This window comes from Sceloporus occidentalis, unplaced genomic scaffold (assembly GCF_023333645.1).
Source record: "Sceloporus occidentalis isolate IW3139 unplaced genomic scaffold, rSceOcc1.0.p SCAF_4, whole genome shotgun sequence".
NCBI classification, from domain to species: Eukaryota; Metazoa; Chordata; class Lepidosauria; order Squamata; family Phrynosomatidae; genus Sceloporus; species Sceloporus occidentalis.
Genome location: NW_028316984.1, coordinates 88,649,458 through 88,668,178, shown reverse-complemented (window position 1 = coordinate 88,668,178; position 18,721 = coordinate 88,649,458). Strand labels below are relative to the sequence as shown.

At 42.7% G+C, this 18,721-nt stretch overlaps 1 protein-coding gene across 2 annotated transcripts in view; it reads right to left on the bottom strand.

The window, feature by feature from the left end:
- Positions 1-1,750: 1,750 nt before the first annotated feature.
- Positions 1,751-18,721, bottom strand: part of B4GALNT4 (beta-1,4-N-acetyl-galactosaminyltransferase 4) — a 254,677-nt gene continuing 237,706 nt past the window's right edge. The window contains exons 14-20 of one of the 2 annotated variants that reach the window (XM_089520798.1): positions 17,332-18,616; positions 16,043-16,356; positions 14,334-14,487; positions 11,525-11,597; positions 11,275-11,428; positions 7,947-8,073; positions 1,751-3,708 (exon numbers count right to left, since the gene is read on the bottom strand). In XM_089520798.1, the coding sequence (XP_089376924.1) occupies positions 3,594-3,708; positions 7,947-8,073; positions 11,275-11,428; positions 11,525-11,597; positions 14,334-14,487; positions 16,043-16,356; positions 17,332-18,616 (2,222 nt within the window). In that variant the 3' untranslated portion in view covers positions 1,751-3,593. Of the gene's footprint in view, positions 3,709-7,946; positions 8,074-10,213; positions 10,352-11,274; positions 11,429-11,524; positions 11,598-14,333; positions 14,488-16,042; positions 16,357-17,331; positions 18,617-18,721 lie in introns of those variants that run through there. The other variant, XM_089520799.1, reaches the window with a different exon arrangement.

Below are 18,721 nucleotides of genomic sequence, written 5' to 3'. Positions count from 1 at the left end.
GGACATATTTGAGCCTTTCCATCCAGAAGTGGAGATTTCTGATGAAACAGTTCACTTCCCTTAGGTTCAGGATGCTCCTTTGCACCTTTGTGAAGATAGCACATTTTCTATTGCTCCAGTTCTCATTAGACAGTCGATAGCTTCCAGCAGGAGGCAAAGCTCTTGAGGATTCTTGGACTTTGGGGAAACAATGAAGAACCTGTGAGATCTGTGGGAAAATTCTATTAAGTAGCTATGTGTTAGGGTGTCCAATGCTCATTTGTTTGATATGGAGGTCCTCTAAGAATCCTGGAGCCTGCCCCTTGTTGTTGAGTGGTGTCAGGCCTGAAAATTCTTTCACTGTGCCTTGCCATTATAAGAGGGCTGTGGTCTGTTGCAGTTCTGGGTGGCTGTTGTTTGGGTAGAAGCTTGGGCTCTTCCCACCGTGGTCTGTATCCCCTGAAAGCTAACTGTTAGGAGAAGGAATGGGACTGGGTGAAATAATGCAGTCCAGAGGAACAAAAGGATGATCATCCTTGTCTGTTATGCCTTCTTTTCATCCTTGGTCTCTCTGAACAGTTTGGTGCCCAGGAAAGGGCAAAGGCGAGGTTATGCTTGGAATTCAAGTCCATGTTCTTGTTTCTGAGCCATAGAATCATAGAATCATAGAGTTGGAAGAGACCACAGGGGCCATCCAGTCCAACCCCCTGCCATGCAGGAAATCACAATCAAAACATCCCCGACAGATGGCCATCCAGCCTCTGCTTGAAGACCTCCAAGGAAGGAGACTCCACTACACTCCGAGGGAGTTTGTTCCACTGTCGAACAGCCCTTACTGTCAGGAAGTTCCTCCTAATGTTGAGGTGGAATCTCTTTTCCTGCAGTTTGCATCCATTGCTTCGGGTCCTAGTCTCTGGAGCAGCAGAAAACAAGCTTGCTCCCTCCTCAATATGACATCCCTTCAAATATTTGAACAGGGCTATCATATCACCTCTTAATCTTCTCTTCTCCAGGCTAAACATCCCCAGCTCCCTAAATCGTTCCTCGTAGGGCATGGTTTCCAGACCTTTCACCATTTTAGTCGCCCTCCTTTGGACACGCTCCAGTTTCTCAATGTCCTTTTTGAATTGTGGTGCCCAGAACTGGACACAATATAGCTGGCACCTGACCACTACTGATGCTAACTGAGCCCTGGCACTAAACTGGATGGCATCCAGGTTGACATCCACCTTGGCATCTGCTGGAAAGGCTGCAACTTTCATGGGTTTGTTCACATACTCTCATTGTTAGGGATCTCCTTTAACAATTGCTTTCTACAGGATACGATATGGTAGTTGTGGCTCTTAGGGCCAGGGCAGAGATCTCAGGCACTTTTAAAAGGGCAGCCTCAGTCTTCCTAGCTTCCATGCCCTCCCCATCCTTAGAGTAAATGGCAGAAGTTATTGAGGTTGATATAGGGGCATTCATTAACGGCGTTTCCAATTTAGACATCCCATTCTTAGATAGAATGTTTGGTTACTTGGGTAGAAGAGAGGGGAAGAGGAAAGGAGAAGAGAGAAATTTAAAGAGAATTTAAATAAGGGATTGAAGTTGTGGAGTGATGATAGATAAGATAAGCACATCCTATTGAAGTGGGAGGCAGGAATAAGATTAAACTTTCTCATGGTTGTTCCCCCTGAAAGGACATTTTGCAAGTGACGAAATGGCATAGGCTGCCATTACAATGACATGAAATGCATTTCCAAAGCACCAAAACTGAAGCATTAGAAAATCAGAATCGAGACATTTATTTTATTTTTAATAACAATATCAATAAAAATAAAAAGCAAAACCAGACATAACTTTCTGAAAACAGCTTTCTACCTCATAATTTCACAGAAATTAGCTTGGAAATATTGTTTTGCCCTCCTCTCCTTGGATTCCTGCATTAACCCTTTCTCATATGCCAACCACAGCATATTGAAGTTAAAATGGGCTGGTCATGAAACCTTACCTACTCATCATGCTAGGGATATTGTGTATGAAGAGAGGAAGTTGCTTCAGAAATGGCCATGTTTGGGGCAAGATGATGAGAAGCCTCCTACTGACTCCATACATTGAACACATGTCCTGCACTTCCTTGGTGTCCATTACCTATGTGAAGAGTTGTGTGTATATGTGTATGAGAACGTGTAGTGTGTGTGCTCCCAGCATAAAGGAGTACAAACTTTTTTCCACTGACTTGGTTGGATGAGTGGTGAAGACTGGGCAATAACAGCTAACTTTGGCTCACTTAAGAACTCAGCTTTCAGAGGTTCTGAGAATTTCTTCTTAATTCCTGCTTCTCCTCTTTTGACCATTATGTTGAAACTCACCCACCCACTTCCACTGTGGTTGTTACAGATGCCACAGACAGCCGTTCTTGCATCCCATTTTTAAAGACAAGTAAGCACCAAATAATAGGTGGGGCAGGGGGAGGAAGGGAATGAGAAGGTATAATAGATTCAAATGGGATGGTGTTCTAAAAGGAAAAGGAAGTAGAAGTGCCTTGTGCTTCCTGTTCCTTTATTAATCCTACTGCATCTGGAAGAGAACCTCTATAAAAAATTTCCCACCTGAAAGATGACCTCCCATTGGGAGCCTGTGTATCTCTGTTTTGCGTGGAATGAAGATGAGGAAGAACAAGAAGCCCAAGGCACTTCCAATTCTCTTGGCAAGAGAATTGCATCCAAAGTGGCTGGCAGGGTTGGAAGAGGTTTCAGAGTTGTGAAGGGCACTTTCCCGGCCACTTCCTCTTGCTCAAGAAATGCATGCTTCAGGGGAAAATAATTCTCTATCTTCACCTCAGCAGTGGAGACTGTCCACAGAAGGAAGGTACATGTGTAAGAAAATCACAAGCCCCTGAATCCGGGACTGTTTCTACATAAGGTGAGACACTGCTGAGGGGCCAGAGCAAAGAAGTAGAGTTAGCCTGGATCATGAATCCAAAACTAAACTAGAACAATGGAAACACCTTCCTCCCAATAAGAGTGTTTCCCTCTCCTTTAAATCCTCTGAAGAATCCGAATACTCCTGAGCCACCTAAACATGAATTGGTACCACAGGAGGCTCAGGCACTGTAAGCATGAACAGCACTTGTCACAGTAGGCTCATTGGCTGTCCATTCTCTTCAACTTATTTCGGGGACTAAAGCTAGGAGATCCATTACAGAGCAAGCGAACCACAGAACCACCATGATAGTTCTCTGGAAGCTGTCTGAATTTTGTGTAGCTGCTCCAGTTACTTTCTTGGCTGGCAGTAGCACTGGAAGACCCATCCCTTTCTCTCTTTAGCAGGAATCCTGACCTGTCAGCACTACTGAGTTAATAAATGTAATTTCTGACTAAGAAATTAGATCCCTTAAGAAAAGTCACAAAAATCCCAAAGTAAACATGATTCTTTAAATAGTTCCATAGAAACTCTCAACCCCGAGCGCCCTTTGTGAAGGCCTCTGACCAACACTGTGTCCATAACTGCACCTGTAGCACTGTGGAAACCATGCTGAGATATGGCAGCCACGGAAAGGTGGCTGTTGCTTCCTTTTCACCTCCTGAAGAGGGCCAAGAGTGAGATCCCACTAGCAGCAGAGCTAGTGTTTAGTCTTTGGGCGTCTTCTTGCTGCGTGAGTTCCACATGCCACGTTTGGAATGGTAGTAATGGTAAAAGTTCCTGAGTCGCAGACGTTCTACCTCCAATCCACTCTGAAGCACCCTGGAACAAGGGAAGAAAATTGTGTGAGAGAGGAAGAGGAAAGGGCCACCAATTGGGTCTTCCTACTCAAGCTATCTTAGGAACATAGACCATTTTCATATATGACACTAAAACATGAGTTGAAGGTTATGTACAAAGAGTGCTAATCCAGACTATAATGTGGAAGAGATAATAGTGTGCACCTCCCTACTAACATAGGTTTCAAATTTGCATTGTACAGCAGTTGAAGTACAAAACAACTTTACATGTCCTTGAGAGACTGACTTTTAAAATGTACCCCTTTACATCTCTAAGAATATGTTCTTGAGTGCAAAAAAATGCAAACAACTACAGATATAATACAGTTGGTTACGACTAAACATTCATGTCAAGGAGAAACTTTAACCTTTACCTTTACAGATATAATCCTATACCTTCTCACCCACAAGTAAGTCTTACTGAACTCTGCAGGATGTGTTTGAATAAACATGCCCAGTCAACCTGAGTAAATGCAGGGTATTCAGGGAGATAGTTTCACTGGCTAGTCCAGGTTCCTGGAATTTCTTCTTGGTAAAGTCTAAGCTTGAATCAATACCAGAGAACAAGGTATGGCCTGTTGACCATTCTCAACTATATGCATGACTTTGTTAAGTGCTTATTTTATTTATAATTAATATTGTGAATGTATATATAGAAAGTGTTTTAACAACTGATTGAAAAATCAGAAAGCTCTAATTAGCAATTATGGCCCTATACAGATGGGCCTGAAAGGCCAGCCTGTGGGCGGAGTCAGGGTGTAGTGTCCTGATGATGCACGTCCTGATTGCAACCCCAGGGCGCCATGATACCGTGCGTTGCTCCAGACAGTGTGCGGCATCATGACACACCTCCAGCACTACGTTCAGATGGCACAGCGCCAAAGGGGCGCTATACAGTCACGCTGCAGTGGCTATGGCACCCTTTGAAGGGTGCAAAAAGGAGACACTTTTTGTGGCTCCTTTTTGTGCCCTCCAAAGACCGGACCAGGGTCATGGCATGAGGTTGCCGCAGTCCCAATCTGGCCAGGAAAGGGGCAGTGTCCTGCCGCCCCTTAGGGGTGATCTGGAGAGTCTGTTTTCTTCATCCTTCTTCATGAAGGCCTGCTGACTAAAGCAGGTATGTGACTTCAAGATGGTAACTTTTTCTAATATCTGTCTTTTTTTAATGCCCCCAAGAAATTTTCCTTCAGTTCCCAATCTTCTAGTACTACAGCAATGTAAGACTTCAGTTGAGCATTTAGAAATATAGTTGGCCCTCCACATTTGCAGGTTTCAGATTTGTGGTTTTGACTATTCATAACCTTTTAACTGCTGTTTAACAATGTCAGCTTCTTCACACACACACACACACCCCACTCCTCCTTATCCTCCCAGCCATCGAATACCAAAACCGTACATTCCCCTGCTTTGCTGGACTTTCATCCTCCTCATTTCCAAAGACCTTCCCTTTGAATCCGATGTTTGCAGCCGCCCCGGGAGGATCCAATTTCTCTTCCCTCCTCCTCCTTCCCCACTCTCACAGCCAGACAAAAGCAACACCATACCTTTCTTTTGTGGTGATGGCTGGAAATATTGGTGAAATACAGAGTGAAAGACTTTGGAAATGAGGAGAATGCAAAGTTTCTCAAAGTGAGGTAAATACAGCATTGCTTTTGTCTGGCTGGGAGGGAAGGGGAATGAGGAGGAGAGAAGGTGGATTCTTTGCAGTTGTGGCTGTTAGCATCAGATTGAAAGTGGAAACACTTTGGAAATGTGGGGGAGGCTGCAAAGAGAGTTATGAGTGGTGCTTTTGGTGGAAAGGGACTCTTTATCATTCATGTTGTGGGGGGGCTAATATATTCACTGTTTTCCCACTTTCATGGGGGTCCTTGGCCCCTAATCCCCACGTATGTGGAGGGGTGACTGTATACTTTAGGCATTTAAAGAAAAGCACCAGGGAATATTATTTATTATTAACATTTACTGTATTTATAGAGCACTGCAAAGTTTACATAGTGTTTTACATAGTAAGGGTAAAAAAAAAGAGAAGAAAAAAACCTACCAAGCGACGTACAATCTAAAACAACAACATTACATGATTAAAATCTCTCTAAAATAATACTAATTAGATGACCAAGGAGACGTGAACACAGCAAATGTAAGACTTCTAGGTGTGGATAACTTTTAGTGTCTTATTCTCTGCAATTTTAGAAATTTGGAGACTAAAAGAAAATTACATTTGGAGGGGTAGAGTTTTGATGGGGGGGGGGGGTTACTGCCTTCATTTTGCTCCCTGGTAGCCATACCCCTGATATATCTAAAGTAAAAACTGTGAAAGCTTCACCCCTTCTGTTCAGATCATGGACAGAGATCTCAACTGCAAAACCTGGGAGTGTTTGCTTTCACTTTTTAAAGCAGAGGTTAAAATCAAAGGCGAATGAAGCAGTCTGGCGTTTTATGTGCTACAAGGAGGAGCTGGAGAATGGAGTATGCCTCTTGCAAAGAAAATCTTCAAGTAGCCTGACAGCCTAAGGGCATTTCTGCATAGCCACAGCAGGCGGCAATCACATTTTCAGATTTTGCATGAAAGCCTCAGGCTTTTTCAAAGTCAATGGCACAACATCCTGCCCACATATAATAGATGATGGCAGTACAGCATAGCTTGGGAGAGTAAGGACAGCTATACTGGAGTTTGCCCTTCTCTGTTAAAAAAAAAAAAAAGAAACTAGATGTACACTCTAGTATAGCAGAAGGAGAACACACAACCTATGAAGAATGTAATTACAAAATGGCAGGGCACTGCTGCTGGTGAAGGAAAAGGTTAACACAGGCCTGTTACAGACTGCCAAAATAAAGCTGCTTCGGGTCTCTTTGGAGGTATGCTATTTAAATGATGCATGGGTTCTAAGAGTCCGGAGGTTGCGCCAAAGCCACACTCCATTCCTAAGAAATGGAGTGCAGCTTTGGTGCAGCTTCCGGATTCATAGGACCCATGCATCATTTAAACAGCATACCTCCAAAGAGACCCGAAGCAGCTTTATTTTGGCAGTCTGTAACAGGCCACAGTTTCTGTTTGACACTCTTTCTTTTTAGAGAGTGAGGTAAAAGTAGCTTGAAAATTCCACATGTTTTCCTGAACAGTGAAGACTAAAATAACATCTCAGTATGATGTATTCACTGAATTCATTAGTATGGTGCTAATAGGCTGTGCCTACTGTCACTCCCTTCATACATTCTGTAGGGAGAGCAATGAGATATTGGGAGTTGTCAAGACATGTTTCACCTTCAAAACCTCCAGCTATCTACTTGGGTTAGTCTACCTTGTTCTACAAGAAGTATACCATATGTCATTGACTGTAAGTCGACCTAATGTATAAGTTGAGGACAGGTTTTGGGGCCAAAATTATGGATTTTGATATGACCCATTTATAAGTTGAGGGTAAAACTTAGTAGCATGTAGCAAAGACTCGAGAGGATGAAGCAAAGGAAAACAATGCCAAAGAACTTACAAAACCCCAGCAGGCATAACTGTTTATGCTCACCCTAAAGGCTGGATGTGAGATGGATGGATGAGAAAGTAGGGGGAAGGGGTCAGTACTTCTAGGACAGATATGCTCTGCCTTTCAGCAGGGGATGGTTCCTTTTTAAAAATAAATTAATTAAAGTACAGAACTTACACTGATCTGTGGATGACTCAGGTTTTTTGGGTCAATTTTTGACAAAAAATTCTAGACTAGTAATAATTTCTAGTAATAATTCCTACACCCTGGGCCTAAGTAGGAAAGGATTTGAGAGGTCTAGATCACCACAGAGCAGGGGTGGCTAAATTGTGGCCTGCATTCAGCCCTATATCCCATTTTTATGGCAATTGAAGCCACCTACCAGTTCCCCAAAGCCTCACCCCTTATTTAAAAAAGGAGTGACACACTTTTCGATACATCCATGAAAAAAAGAAATCCTCCAAATATGTGAAAGCATATGAAAATATCCCCACAACATCCTCACAAGTATTCCAGAACACTGTACTACCCCCAAATACCTCTATTTTCCTCTGCTGCCTCTCTCAAAATGGGGACAGGAGATAATGCAATATCACTTCCTATTCCCATTTGAGAGAGACTACTGAGGAAAACAGAGGCAGTAGGGCTTGCTATGAGAGATGCAGCCCGTTGGGGTACATGAGGAGGGAACTGGTCACTGCCCCCCACATTTGCCTTCCCCTCCCATAGACCATAGGCTTACCTGTCCAAGAGTTCCCAATCCTCCCCACCCCAGCGGTCCCGGAACTCCTCTGTATTCATTCCCCCGATGCGATCGAAGTCAGACTTGTAGATCCCAAAGAGGCCAAACCCATTCACTTCCCAGTAGCCTGGGGGGGAAAATAAACTAGGAGTGATCCTGTGATTTTTGACAACTGCTGCAAGGCTGAAATTCAAATTTAAGACAGTTCTGGTACTCAATTCATTTTGCTACCCGTAGGAGCCATTGTGCTGGATGCAAACAATATTATCTCACACAGATCAATTTTTTTTTAATTAGACAACTCTATTCAAGCAATAGGGTTCAGAGATTATAGGGTTATATCAACAGGTGAGGAAGAAAGCATGTTAGCTAGTCCTGTCTGTTCATCATCACATTAATCCCATAAAAAGTAATGTTTCTCATATGATTTAATCCCTCAAGTAGGACTCCTTACAGTATGCAAGATTATGCACACTTTCCACAGCACTATTCAGTCTCCACTCCACTTGGTGTCTTTTAATCCTCAGAATAAAAGTTTCTCATTACTGAACTAGAAGAATTGGGCACATAATTACTGTCCTCATTCTCTTATAGGAACATGAACAAATTGAGTCTTATAGGTGTGTGTATGTTCTCATTCATAATAATTTAGTTTCTGGAAAAACAATATGCAAAGTGAAAGGTCACAGAATCCAGTTTTTTTAAGCACATACTTTTTTCTTGAAGGGCAAAACAGCAATAACTTTAATGTAAGCCAATTCCCAATAGTGAGAAAGAAATTATCTTTCATTCTGAAATTCCCTTAAACCTATGTTACCCATATAACATGTCACAAGCCAACAACATGTAAGTGGATTAGGTCCATTCTACCAGATGTGCTGGAACGAGATGGTATACGTTTAATAAATCACTACTTGAATAGCCTTATCAGTCTGGGGATGGGAGGGTGAAGTAGGGATGATATCTCCAGCTTAACAATGAACATGATCAGAAAGGATTCCTCCCTAAAAGCCTAGCCTAAAATTGGGGTTTTCTTGAAGGAAAAGAAAATGAGAATCAGGAGGGAACTGGCTTCAGGAATTTTTTTTCTTTTGAATATCCAAACACTCTAACACAAACTTTAAAAATATATCTAGAAGCTATATCTTCCCTCCCCCTTGCACTCAAGACTCAAGAGTAGGTAGAAGGAAACAGGGTTTTTAAAAAACCCTATTGCAGTCCCAGTCTAGATTAGGGGCAATATAGATCCAATTTATAGTGTCAAGTAGTACTTACTCGGGCAGTCTATATCCTCTTCATACCTCTGAGCATTAAAAGGAAAAGAAGGCATTCATTTCACTGCCCACCCACCCCAATCAGTTCCCGGTGAGACTCCACTTCATGTTTTCAACAGTGGTCAAAAAATATGAAATAGTTTTATGACAAGTAAGTTGCAGAAAATGAATGGCTAGTGGAGAAAAAGCCGATACCCCAAACACTTCAGAGGAAAGTTAATAGTTTCACAGATGGTACAATCAGCAATACATAACAACACTTTGTATGAAAGATATTGGTCTTAATGTGCATGCATGCAACCTCTCTCTCTCTCTCTCACACACACACACACACACACACTTTCCCCTCTAGCTTTCTACTAAAACATCAACACACTTGCTGAATTCTCACCATTTTCCTGTCAGAAGCCTTAACTTGGCAGCCTTACCATTCAGGGCTTTTCAAGTCAAAAGCATTTAAATAAGAGCAACAAAGTTAGGTTTCCCAGCAGGGAAGTTGGAGCCAAGATTTGAAGGTCTTTAAACAGAGGCTGGATGGCCATCTATTGGGGATGCTTTGATTGGGAGTTCCTGCATGGCAGAATGGGGTTGGATTGGATGTCCCTTGTGGATCTCTTCCAACTCTATGGTTCTATGATTTCTGGGTTCTATTCTGAACTTGCTGTATGAGCCCTCAGACAGACAGGCCTTTCACTGGATTGTGGGGACACGATACCTTGGTGACATGGGCTGTGTCAAGTATGTGAAGTAGTTTAGTTTATACACCAGCCTTTTGAAAACATCCTTTGTATTAAGTCTGCTCTCATATAAGAGCAGTGAGCTGTGCTGCTTTCTAGTGAAAAGAAAGTGAAGTTTTAAAGTGATTTCCCCCTTTCTCAGTAAGATGTTCTGTGCCTATAATAATGATGGCTGGAGACTTCCATAAGGAGTTTATCACACAGGGAAAAATTGGAAGTTTAAAATGGTAAGAACCTGTTATTAACTCACAATTGCACAAATGGTTTTCACATACAAAGTGCTGTTATCCCACGTAGAATCTGAAATCAATCACTTGTGCACAATGTGCAAATGGTTTTCATACGACAGGACCAAATGTGCCTCAATCCCGATAATGATAAAAATGCGTGCATCCTGAAAAAATGATCAAATGCGCAAATGATTTTACACATGGACTGCGAGAAATCTCTCTCTATGTGTCCCTGCCTTCCCTCAGCAGCTGTTCCTTTAAGAGCCCTGGCTATGGGGGAAGGCTGAAGCAGGAGACAGACAGACATACACAGGAAAGAGCGAGGGGGAACTCATCCTTTTCTCTATCTCGCTTGCTCTGTCCCTGCCTTTGCCTCAGTAGCTGTTTCTTTAAGAGCTCTGGCTAGGAGGGAAGGCTGAAGTGATCCCCAAACTGTGCCCTTTAAGAGATTTTGAACTTCAGCTCCCAGAAGCCTCAGCCATGTTGGCCAATAGCCTGGGAATCTGGGAGCTGAAATCCAAAATCCCTTAAACAGGACAGTTTGGGGATCACTGCAGCTCTGGAGAGAGAGAGAGAGAGAGAAGCATGTCAGGACTCAGACAAGCATTACTGTATTTATTCTGCAGCACTGGAAGTAAACATGCCCTAAAGAACCATGGGAAATCTGGCAACAAACACAAAATCAGGGAGAATCCCATTAATAAACCTCAAGTAGCTTTCATACTACAGCAATTGCACAAAAAAGGAAATTTGTGAATGAAATGGAAATTAATTTCCAATATTTTCCTGAAAATGCTTACTTCCTGGTTCATGTCACTTTCTTGTCAGATTCCAAGCAGTTTGCGCACAACATCATGTGAAAACATTTGTGCAATTGTGCCTAATACCCTGGATAACTGCGGGTTCTGGCCCTTTTAACTTCCAATTTTCCCTGTGTGATAAACTCCTAAGAGAGCAAGGTGGGAATAAGGGTGCCAGCAGGCTTGCTGTTTCAATTGCATAATGCTAGATGACAGTGAGAGGAGTCGATCTGCCATGCTGCCTCATGCATTCAATCTGGCTTCCCCCAGGCGCACATGGATCTCACCATTGGGTTCTTGTGGGGAGCTCCCGCAGCCCAGCCTCATGACAATTGGTGCATAGGCCAGTTTCCCCTCCACGCAGTGCTTCCGGATGCTGTCTAGAATGTTGAGGGGGAAGTGGATGTGCAGATCGCACAGGAACACAATGCTGCTGCCATCCTGAAAGATCAAAGATCAAGAACAGCAGAGAAGGCATTGACTGTGTAGCAAATTAGATGCTAGGAAGAGCCTCAGTCCGTGCACTTCAGTCCTCACCTCTATGGAGTCCACCCCAGCCTGCAGCCCAGAAGAACGCTCAAAATTCCCGGTGCGCTTCAAGTACTGATACCTGGGAAGAAGATGCATATTAATTACAACTGATGGGAATGAAATGGACAGAGATATAATGGGGAAGGAAGGCATGATGGAGAACAAGATCATCTAACCACTACAACCTTTCAGACAAATGAAGGTATGTTAGCTGAAGGAGAACATTAATTTACATGTTGGGGTTCCACACCTGGCATCTCCAGGTAGGGCCTGCAAATCGAGAGAGCTGTTGCCAATCACTGTTGACAGTAGAGGGACCAATGGTTTGACTCAATATAAAGCAGCTTTCCCATGTTCCGTCCTATAGTTCACAATTAAGGTAGGTTAGAGAGCCCAGGTTGAATAAGAGCTGTCCCTCAATTGAAGAATTTTTAGTTGATTAACTATCAATCTCTTTAAATACATTAAAATAAATTCACATACTACCAAACCACACAACAGATTTTTTTAAAAAAAATAAGGCTGAAGTAACTTGAATGAGCAAATTTAAAGTGTTCCATATTTACAGAAGGCCATATCATCAATGTTTATTTGTTCATTACCTAGTTCATTCAGAATCTATATTCATTCCCTATTTCAGCAACACATCTGAAACAAAGCAACTGATAAAATAACCATGCCTCATCTCAGAATCTCACCAATTAAAATGGGCTCTTATTGATTTATCAGCTAAGGCTGCATATTTAATTGGGAATAAGTCCCACTGAAGTAACTGAACCACTTCAAAGTAAACATGTGGAATCTTTTTGCTGAATGTTAAGCCTATGACAGGCCATTCCATCAGCTCTGTGGAGATTAGATACATTTGGATTTCCTTCTTCCTGAACCATTTTTATTCCAGCTACTGGTTCACAATTTCACTTTCCACACTTCATACCTTTTTCCTTACGTGTATCCTTTTCATACCATAAGCCTGTTTGCAGGAACTGTCCTTTGGTAGCATGGTGATCAAGGAGCAGAGAAAAGGGATAGTGCCATTTTCCCTGCCCCTGTTTGTTTGCTTTCCCACACCTTGTGAGATGAGATGAGTCCCAAGTAGGCCTGCCTGGAACATCAAGCATAGTGAGTGGCAAGCATATCATTACCACTTCATGTGCAAATTTCAGACTGCACTATAAAATTACAACGATTACTGGTGGCATGGCCTATATTTGACAATATTTGATGTGATGTGATGTGATTTGTGACAATATTTGATGTGATGTGATTTGTTTGATATTTGATGTTTTTAATCTGTTTTTTCCTTTCTATATGGTAATTTTATCTATTCCTCTTTTAATTGTTATTATCTTAGAATGTACGCCTTGGGCAGGCTTTTATTTACTCCTAATTTTACCGACTTTGTACAGTGCTGTGTATAATTACAGCGCTATAGAAATAAAGTTTAATAATAATAATAATAATAATAATAATAATAATTTTTTCCACTCTGTGTTAATCTGAGATAAGAGGGCAGGTTTCACTTGAGGTGGGCTCCTGTAATATGGCTTTATGAAATAGGTCATGTCTATTATTCTTCTAGCTTCTACTGGCTCTGGGGCGGGTTTGTTTTCCTTGAACTTTATCCACATGGCTGCTGGAACAGGGATTTAAGTGTATGCACATTTGGATAAAATAAAGGTTACATTATTTTGCTCCTTGCTGCTTATATTAAGGATAATGCCTGCTCTGGGTTTTATTCTGAATAAACAAATTAATATAACATAGTTTGCTCTGGAGCCTTTTTACCTAAACCAGAGGCGGACAGCTACCTGGGGCTGGAGGGATACATTGTTCTCCCGTGGGACTTTGGAGGACAGCAGCAACCCCTAGCTGTGCCTAGCCTAAATTTCTTTTAAACTGTTTTTTTTAAAAGAACCTTAAAAAATGTAGAGCAATTTTTACAAACCCAGATTTAGGCCCAAGAGGGGCCTTTTCTAAAAAAGGAAGTGAACGAATTGACTACCTGTTTGTTCTTTTAAGTTTCCCATAGGCCCAAAACTGTGTGTGGGAGACAACATGAGGCAAAATGCCCCTCATATCCCCTCAGGACAATTTTGAATGGGAGGAATTGATGGGGGTCCAGAGGACCTCAAAAACAACCCAAGGGTCATGCTTTCCCCAACCCCCTTCTAAACAATGGGGGTGCTATAAACAAATGAAACACAATCCTGAGTAGGCTGAACAGTAAATTCTATTGTTTTCAGTGGGCCTATCGAGTGTATTTGGGTTTTCAGCCTTAATTTACCAATTAAACTGATTAAAATACATAGCCATAAGAATGCTATTTGTAGATGAAATCTGCCTGGTATCTGGCAACAGCTCATAAAGCAAAGATATCATCAAAATACAGATTGCTTAGAATAGTGGCTGTAGCTAGGCACAATGCCTCTCTTTCCACATTTAAAAGGAAATCTAATTTCAGCAAGAGTTGTCCTACCCTCTTTTACTCTTTCACACCCACATGTGCTATGCCATTTCTAGCTACCTTTTACTATTCATGCCATATTTCTAACAAATAGCTGGAAAAAAACAACAACCAAGGTAATCATGCATGATCTGCAAAGTCGGCAGAGGAAATTAGATTTTATTTAAATAGTCTTACTCATCTCCCCAGCGGCCAGCTGTATCCACTGTACAATGCAAAGAAGTGTGTTTAGACAGCAGTAGCAATCAGAAAGCAGACAGCTGGGTAGCTTTGAGGCTGAACTGTACAAGCCTAAAAAGGGGAACCAGTGAAAAGGATTTTAGGGCTTTCCGTGTTGCTTTATGTTACCTGGGCAGGTGAGCCTCCCGAAGGGCCTTCTCTACATCCATGTCATCACTATCAAAATCCACCAGGATAATGTTGAAGTTGGCATCCTTGGTGTTCAAGTATAGGTTGGACATGTCTGAGATGAACTGCTGAACCCAGCGTGCTTGGTTCTTCACTACAAGAGATTAGCATTTCAACACACACAGTACATCATTCATAGGGGACTTTCTCCATCATAAAAAAGCTGATACCTATAGACACACATCAGCTATGGCAACAAAGTAATATTCTCAGAATATGTTCTAGATAGTGCCATGCAGTCAGAGGTATTTAGATTGTGGCAAATAAGCATTCAACTAGCAAGAGGAAATGATTGTATAAGTAAAGAGGCCACATATACACAGTTAAACACCAGTTTCATTTGCTTAGCACCTATTGACTCCAGGTCTTCCACAAGTCTGACCACAGAATATGTTTTTTTATGTGCAGAGATAAACATTTTTGCAACTAATTTAGGTCATGGAAAACACACACACACACACACACCATGGCCTTTTGCATCTATCTCTTTCTGTATGGCATACACATGTGTTTTCTGTATTTACTTTCCCCAAGCACCAATTTGTACTCAGCAGTCCCATACTATGCCTTCTCCATGGCCTTGTATTGGGGAGAAACTTCCCAGCAGTAGCTATGGCAGAGACACAATTCCACACACCAATACTCCACACTGCTCTGAGAACATATGGAATTAAGAAATCTTGTGGGAGGGTCTGATCTTACGTTCCTCACAAGTTCCAGGCCACTAAAGTTTTCCAATTGGGGGATGAATGCAGTGCCTTCCCAGGTAATTTAAATATTCCCAGAATGCCAAAGGAACCAGATGTCACTGTATAACATGTGGACTGGCCCAAAGTCTCAATCACAGTCCTTCTTGGGATGGAGACAGGTACTCTCCTTTTATCCCACCTCAAAGAAATGAAAGCAGTATGAAATAATTGTTGATTGTGGCATGTACACTCATTCCAGTTCTTTATCAATGACTTGGATGACAGAATTGGGGGAATACCTACCAAATTTGCAGATGACACCAAATTAGGAAGAATAGCTAATACCCCAGAGGACAGGATCAAAATTCAAAATGTCCTGAATAGACTAGAAAGCTGGGCCAAAGCTAACAAAATGAAATTCAACACGGAGAAATATAAGGTACTGCACTTAAGGGTGGAAAAATGAAATTCATAGATATATGATGGGGGACACCAAGCTGAAAGATACTACGCGTGAAAGGGATCTAGGAGTCCAAGTAGACCACAAGTTGAACATAAGTCAATATGAACAGGAGTTCTCAAAGATTATTGCCAATGGCTCCGATATTTGCATTTGCCAGTTCTTTTAATTCTCTTGAAAGTAGTTCATCTGGTCCTGGAGACTTATATTCATTTAGATTAACCAGGTATTCCTGTACTATCTCTTTACTTATTCTGTGCTGAAATGCCCTTCCCTAAACTGCAAATGCTGTTTTCATAGGATGTTCCCATGGCAGGTAAAATGGGATCATAGAACCGTAATTGTGTAGTGCAAAAAATCTATAGGTCTCTTAACAAAACTCACCCTTGTTGGCCTCCAGCAATGATGTGGTTCGATCCCCCTACTTTCTGCTTCAAATCTATCATTCTTTCCTAGGAAAATAGCATTTCACTTCTGGGACACAGAGGTCTGTCTCTCACCTGGCACCACAAAATGCACCATAACTTCTTGCTTCCAGCTGAGCTTGAGAGGTCGGCACAGGATGGGCTTCCCATAGAGCAGGCTCCAGGCACTAGGTGGTGGCTGAGACTCAGTAGAGGCAGTGGCAGGCCCTTCGGGGTTGACTTCAGTGCTATCCTCTGACTTGCCCTGGTGGAGTAGGACATAGATGTACTCTGAGAGTCTCACAGTCCGCTGACCTCTCTCCATCAGTTCCAGCTCCATCAGGTAACGGTTGCCACGGGCTGTATCTCTCCGTTTCTCCATATTGATGATCCGCAAGAGGGTATAAATTCTATGGGTGGGAGAAGATAAAGCTGATGTGGCCCTAGATAGATCCTGGAAAAATTATTTCTGGAGAGCTACAACTCCCAATGACTATGCTTGCTGGAGGAGTCTGGGAATTCATGTGCAAAACCCCCATCCCTTTTCAAAGTCATGTTTTCCCTCCCTTCACATACTCTTCCCACCAACCCCCTCCCCCAAACACCCAGGTACTGGGGACTTTGGGAGCCACTAAAATGTCCCTAGAGCTGTATGTGGCCCATCAGGCATGATTTCGACTCCTGTTCTAAAAGTGATAGGCTTTAGTTATCCTAACAGATTCCATTCAGTTTTTAAAACACCCTCTTATTTATACATTTATTTACAGCTCACAAACATCAATATTGAGCCACCCAAAAAACTTTGACTAGACAAATCAAAATGGAATAAAGCAAAACAAATACAAAAACTAACATCCCAGTACCTGTACAAACCCCATCTACCCACCCCAACTTATTCTTTAAAACATCAAAATTCAACATAGACCAGACCTTGATTTCTCGTTTCTCTCTTCTTACATTCTTCATTTATTTATAATTGTATTAACAAAAACCCTAACCATGAATTTCCCAATCTCAAATCAAAATGAAAAAACCCTTTTTTACTTCGAATCCAACACTACTAACATCTCCTCTTTTTCAATTAAAATATTCTATAAATGGAGCTCAAAATTTGCAGACTTATTCTTCACCATGTTAGATAAAGTGCCCTGCTGTAAATGCAAGCTTTTACCAAAGGGTAAACTGTGAAAATACCCACAACTCCTCTGTGTATGTGTGTGGTCTTTCACTCTATCCCGTCTAACTGGGGTAAACAACCTGGTTCCCTGCAGAGGTGCTAGACTACAGATCTCATAATCCCTAGCCATGGGCTCTGGGCATTGTAGTCCAAAACAGCTGCTTCTCTCAGTCTAGATAACACCACCCCTCCAACTCCCTCTTCCTACCCGCCATTCTTCTCATTGAGTTTCTCCATATACTGGGCCACCACATCCACCACCTCACTCTCGCTCAGCTGCAGGTTTCCTGAGACATTGCATCGCAGGTCATTCCAGTCTGAGCGTAGCAATTCAAAGTCCATGGGGCTGACGCTGAACGTCCTTTGCCAATTGATGGAATCCTCTAGCCAGCTCTGCTGAAGCTCAGAGTTCTCATAACTGTAGTCAGACAGCTCCTCCTCCATCTCCTCCTCTTGGGCCTTCTCTGGGCCCTCAACCTCTTCCTGCTGAGATTCAGTCATCTCTGACATCTGCAGGAAAGACGTTACTCGGACACTTTCAGACATCACCACTTCTGAGGAATTGTAATCTAGGGTGGTCTTTGCTGGGGTGGTGATCTCAAAGGTTTCTTTGCTGAGCACCCCTTCTTCAGGCAGGGTGGAGACACTGGGGTGCATTCTCTGCCTACTCCTAGCCTTGCGGGCCTCTTGAATGTACAGCTGTTCCCACTTCCGGCTGGCCCGCTGGCCCTTCTGCTTAGAAGGCTCTGTTTCCGTGGTGGCATTGCCTGTGAGCCAAGGTGTCCTGCGGCCAGGGACCATATTGAGTTTGTTGAAGGGAGAGGGGTGCCACTGAGGGGTCCTGGAGCTCAAGTGCATTTTCCTTGGTGGCCTGGGGTAGAGGAAAACTCCACGAAAAACATCCTTTTGAGAGGGGGCCTTCTTCTTGCTGGGCTGTAGCCTGGTTACATATACTTTCTCTGGGGGTTTCTTGGTCTCCTTTTTGGTCTGCTTCACTTCCTTAAGGCTCTGCTTGGCCTTTCCAGCAGAGAAAGGCACCGACAAATGTGGCTGAAGGCTGAGGGAGCTGTCCCGCTTTGATGGTGACAATAGCTCCATCTGGTCCTCCTTCCTTCTCTCTTCCAACTCTTCCTCCTGTGCCCAGCTGAGGGACCGGCCACGGATGACCACTTGTTCTCCAAGAGGTGCTCTATTCTCAAATGCCTGGAAAACCTTGGAAGGAGTCACAGGACTCATGCTGGGACCAGTGTTTGTACCTGTGGGGACAGGCTGGCTTGTCAGGGCTCTCTCGTCATGAAGCCTCTTTTGCTTTTGATGGAAGGGATAGTAGTCCATGCCAATGCCATAATCCTTTGTAGTTAGGGGCCTCTCATTTTGTTTCATTCTAGGTAACACATGAGGATCCAAAACACTGGAGCGTTTGCCCTTGGTGTCAGAGGGTGGGTCAGTGGGTTCAGGACTATCAGCTCCTTCCTCCTCTTCTTCCAAAAAATCTAGAAAACAAGCAGGTGACATCTCAGTAATCCAGCAAGTGTGTGCAATTTCTAGAGATAATAGAGACACAATGAAGGAAGTTTTGATGCAAGAGAGGCTGCAAG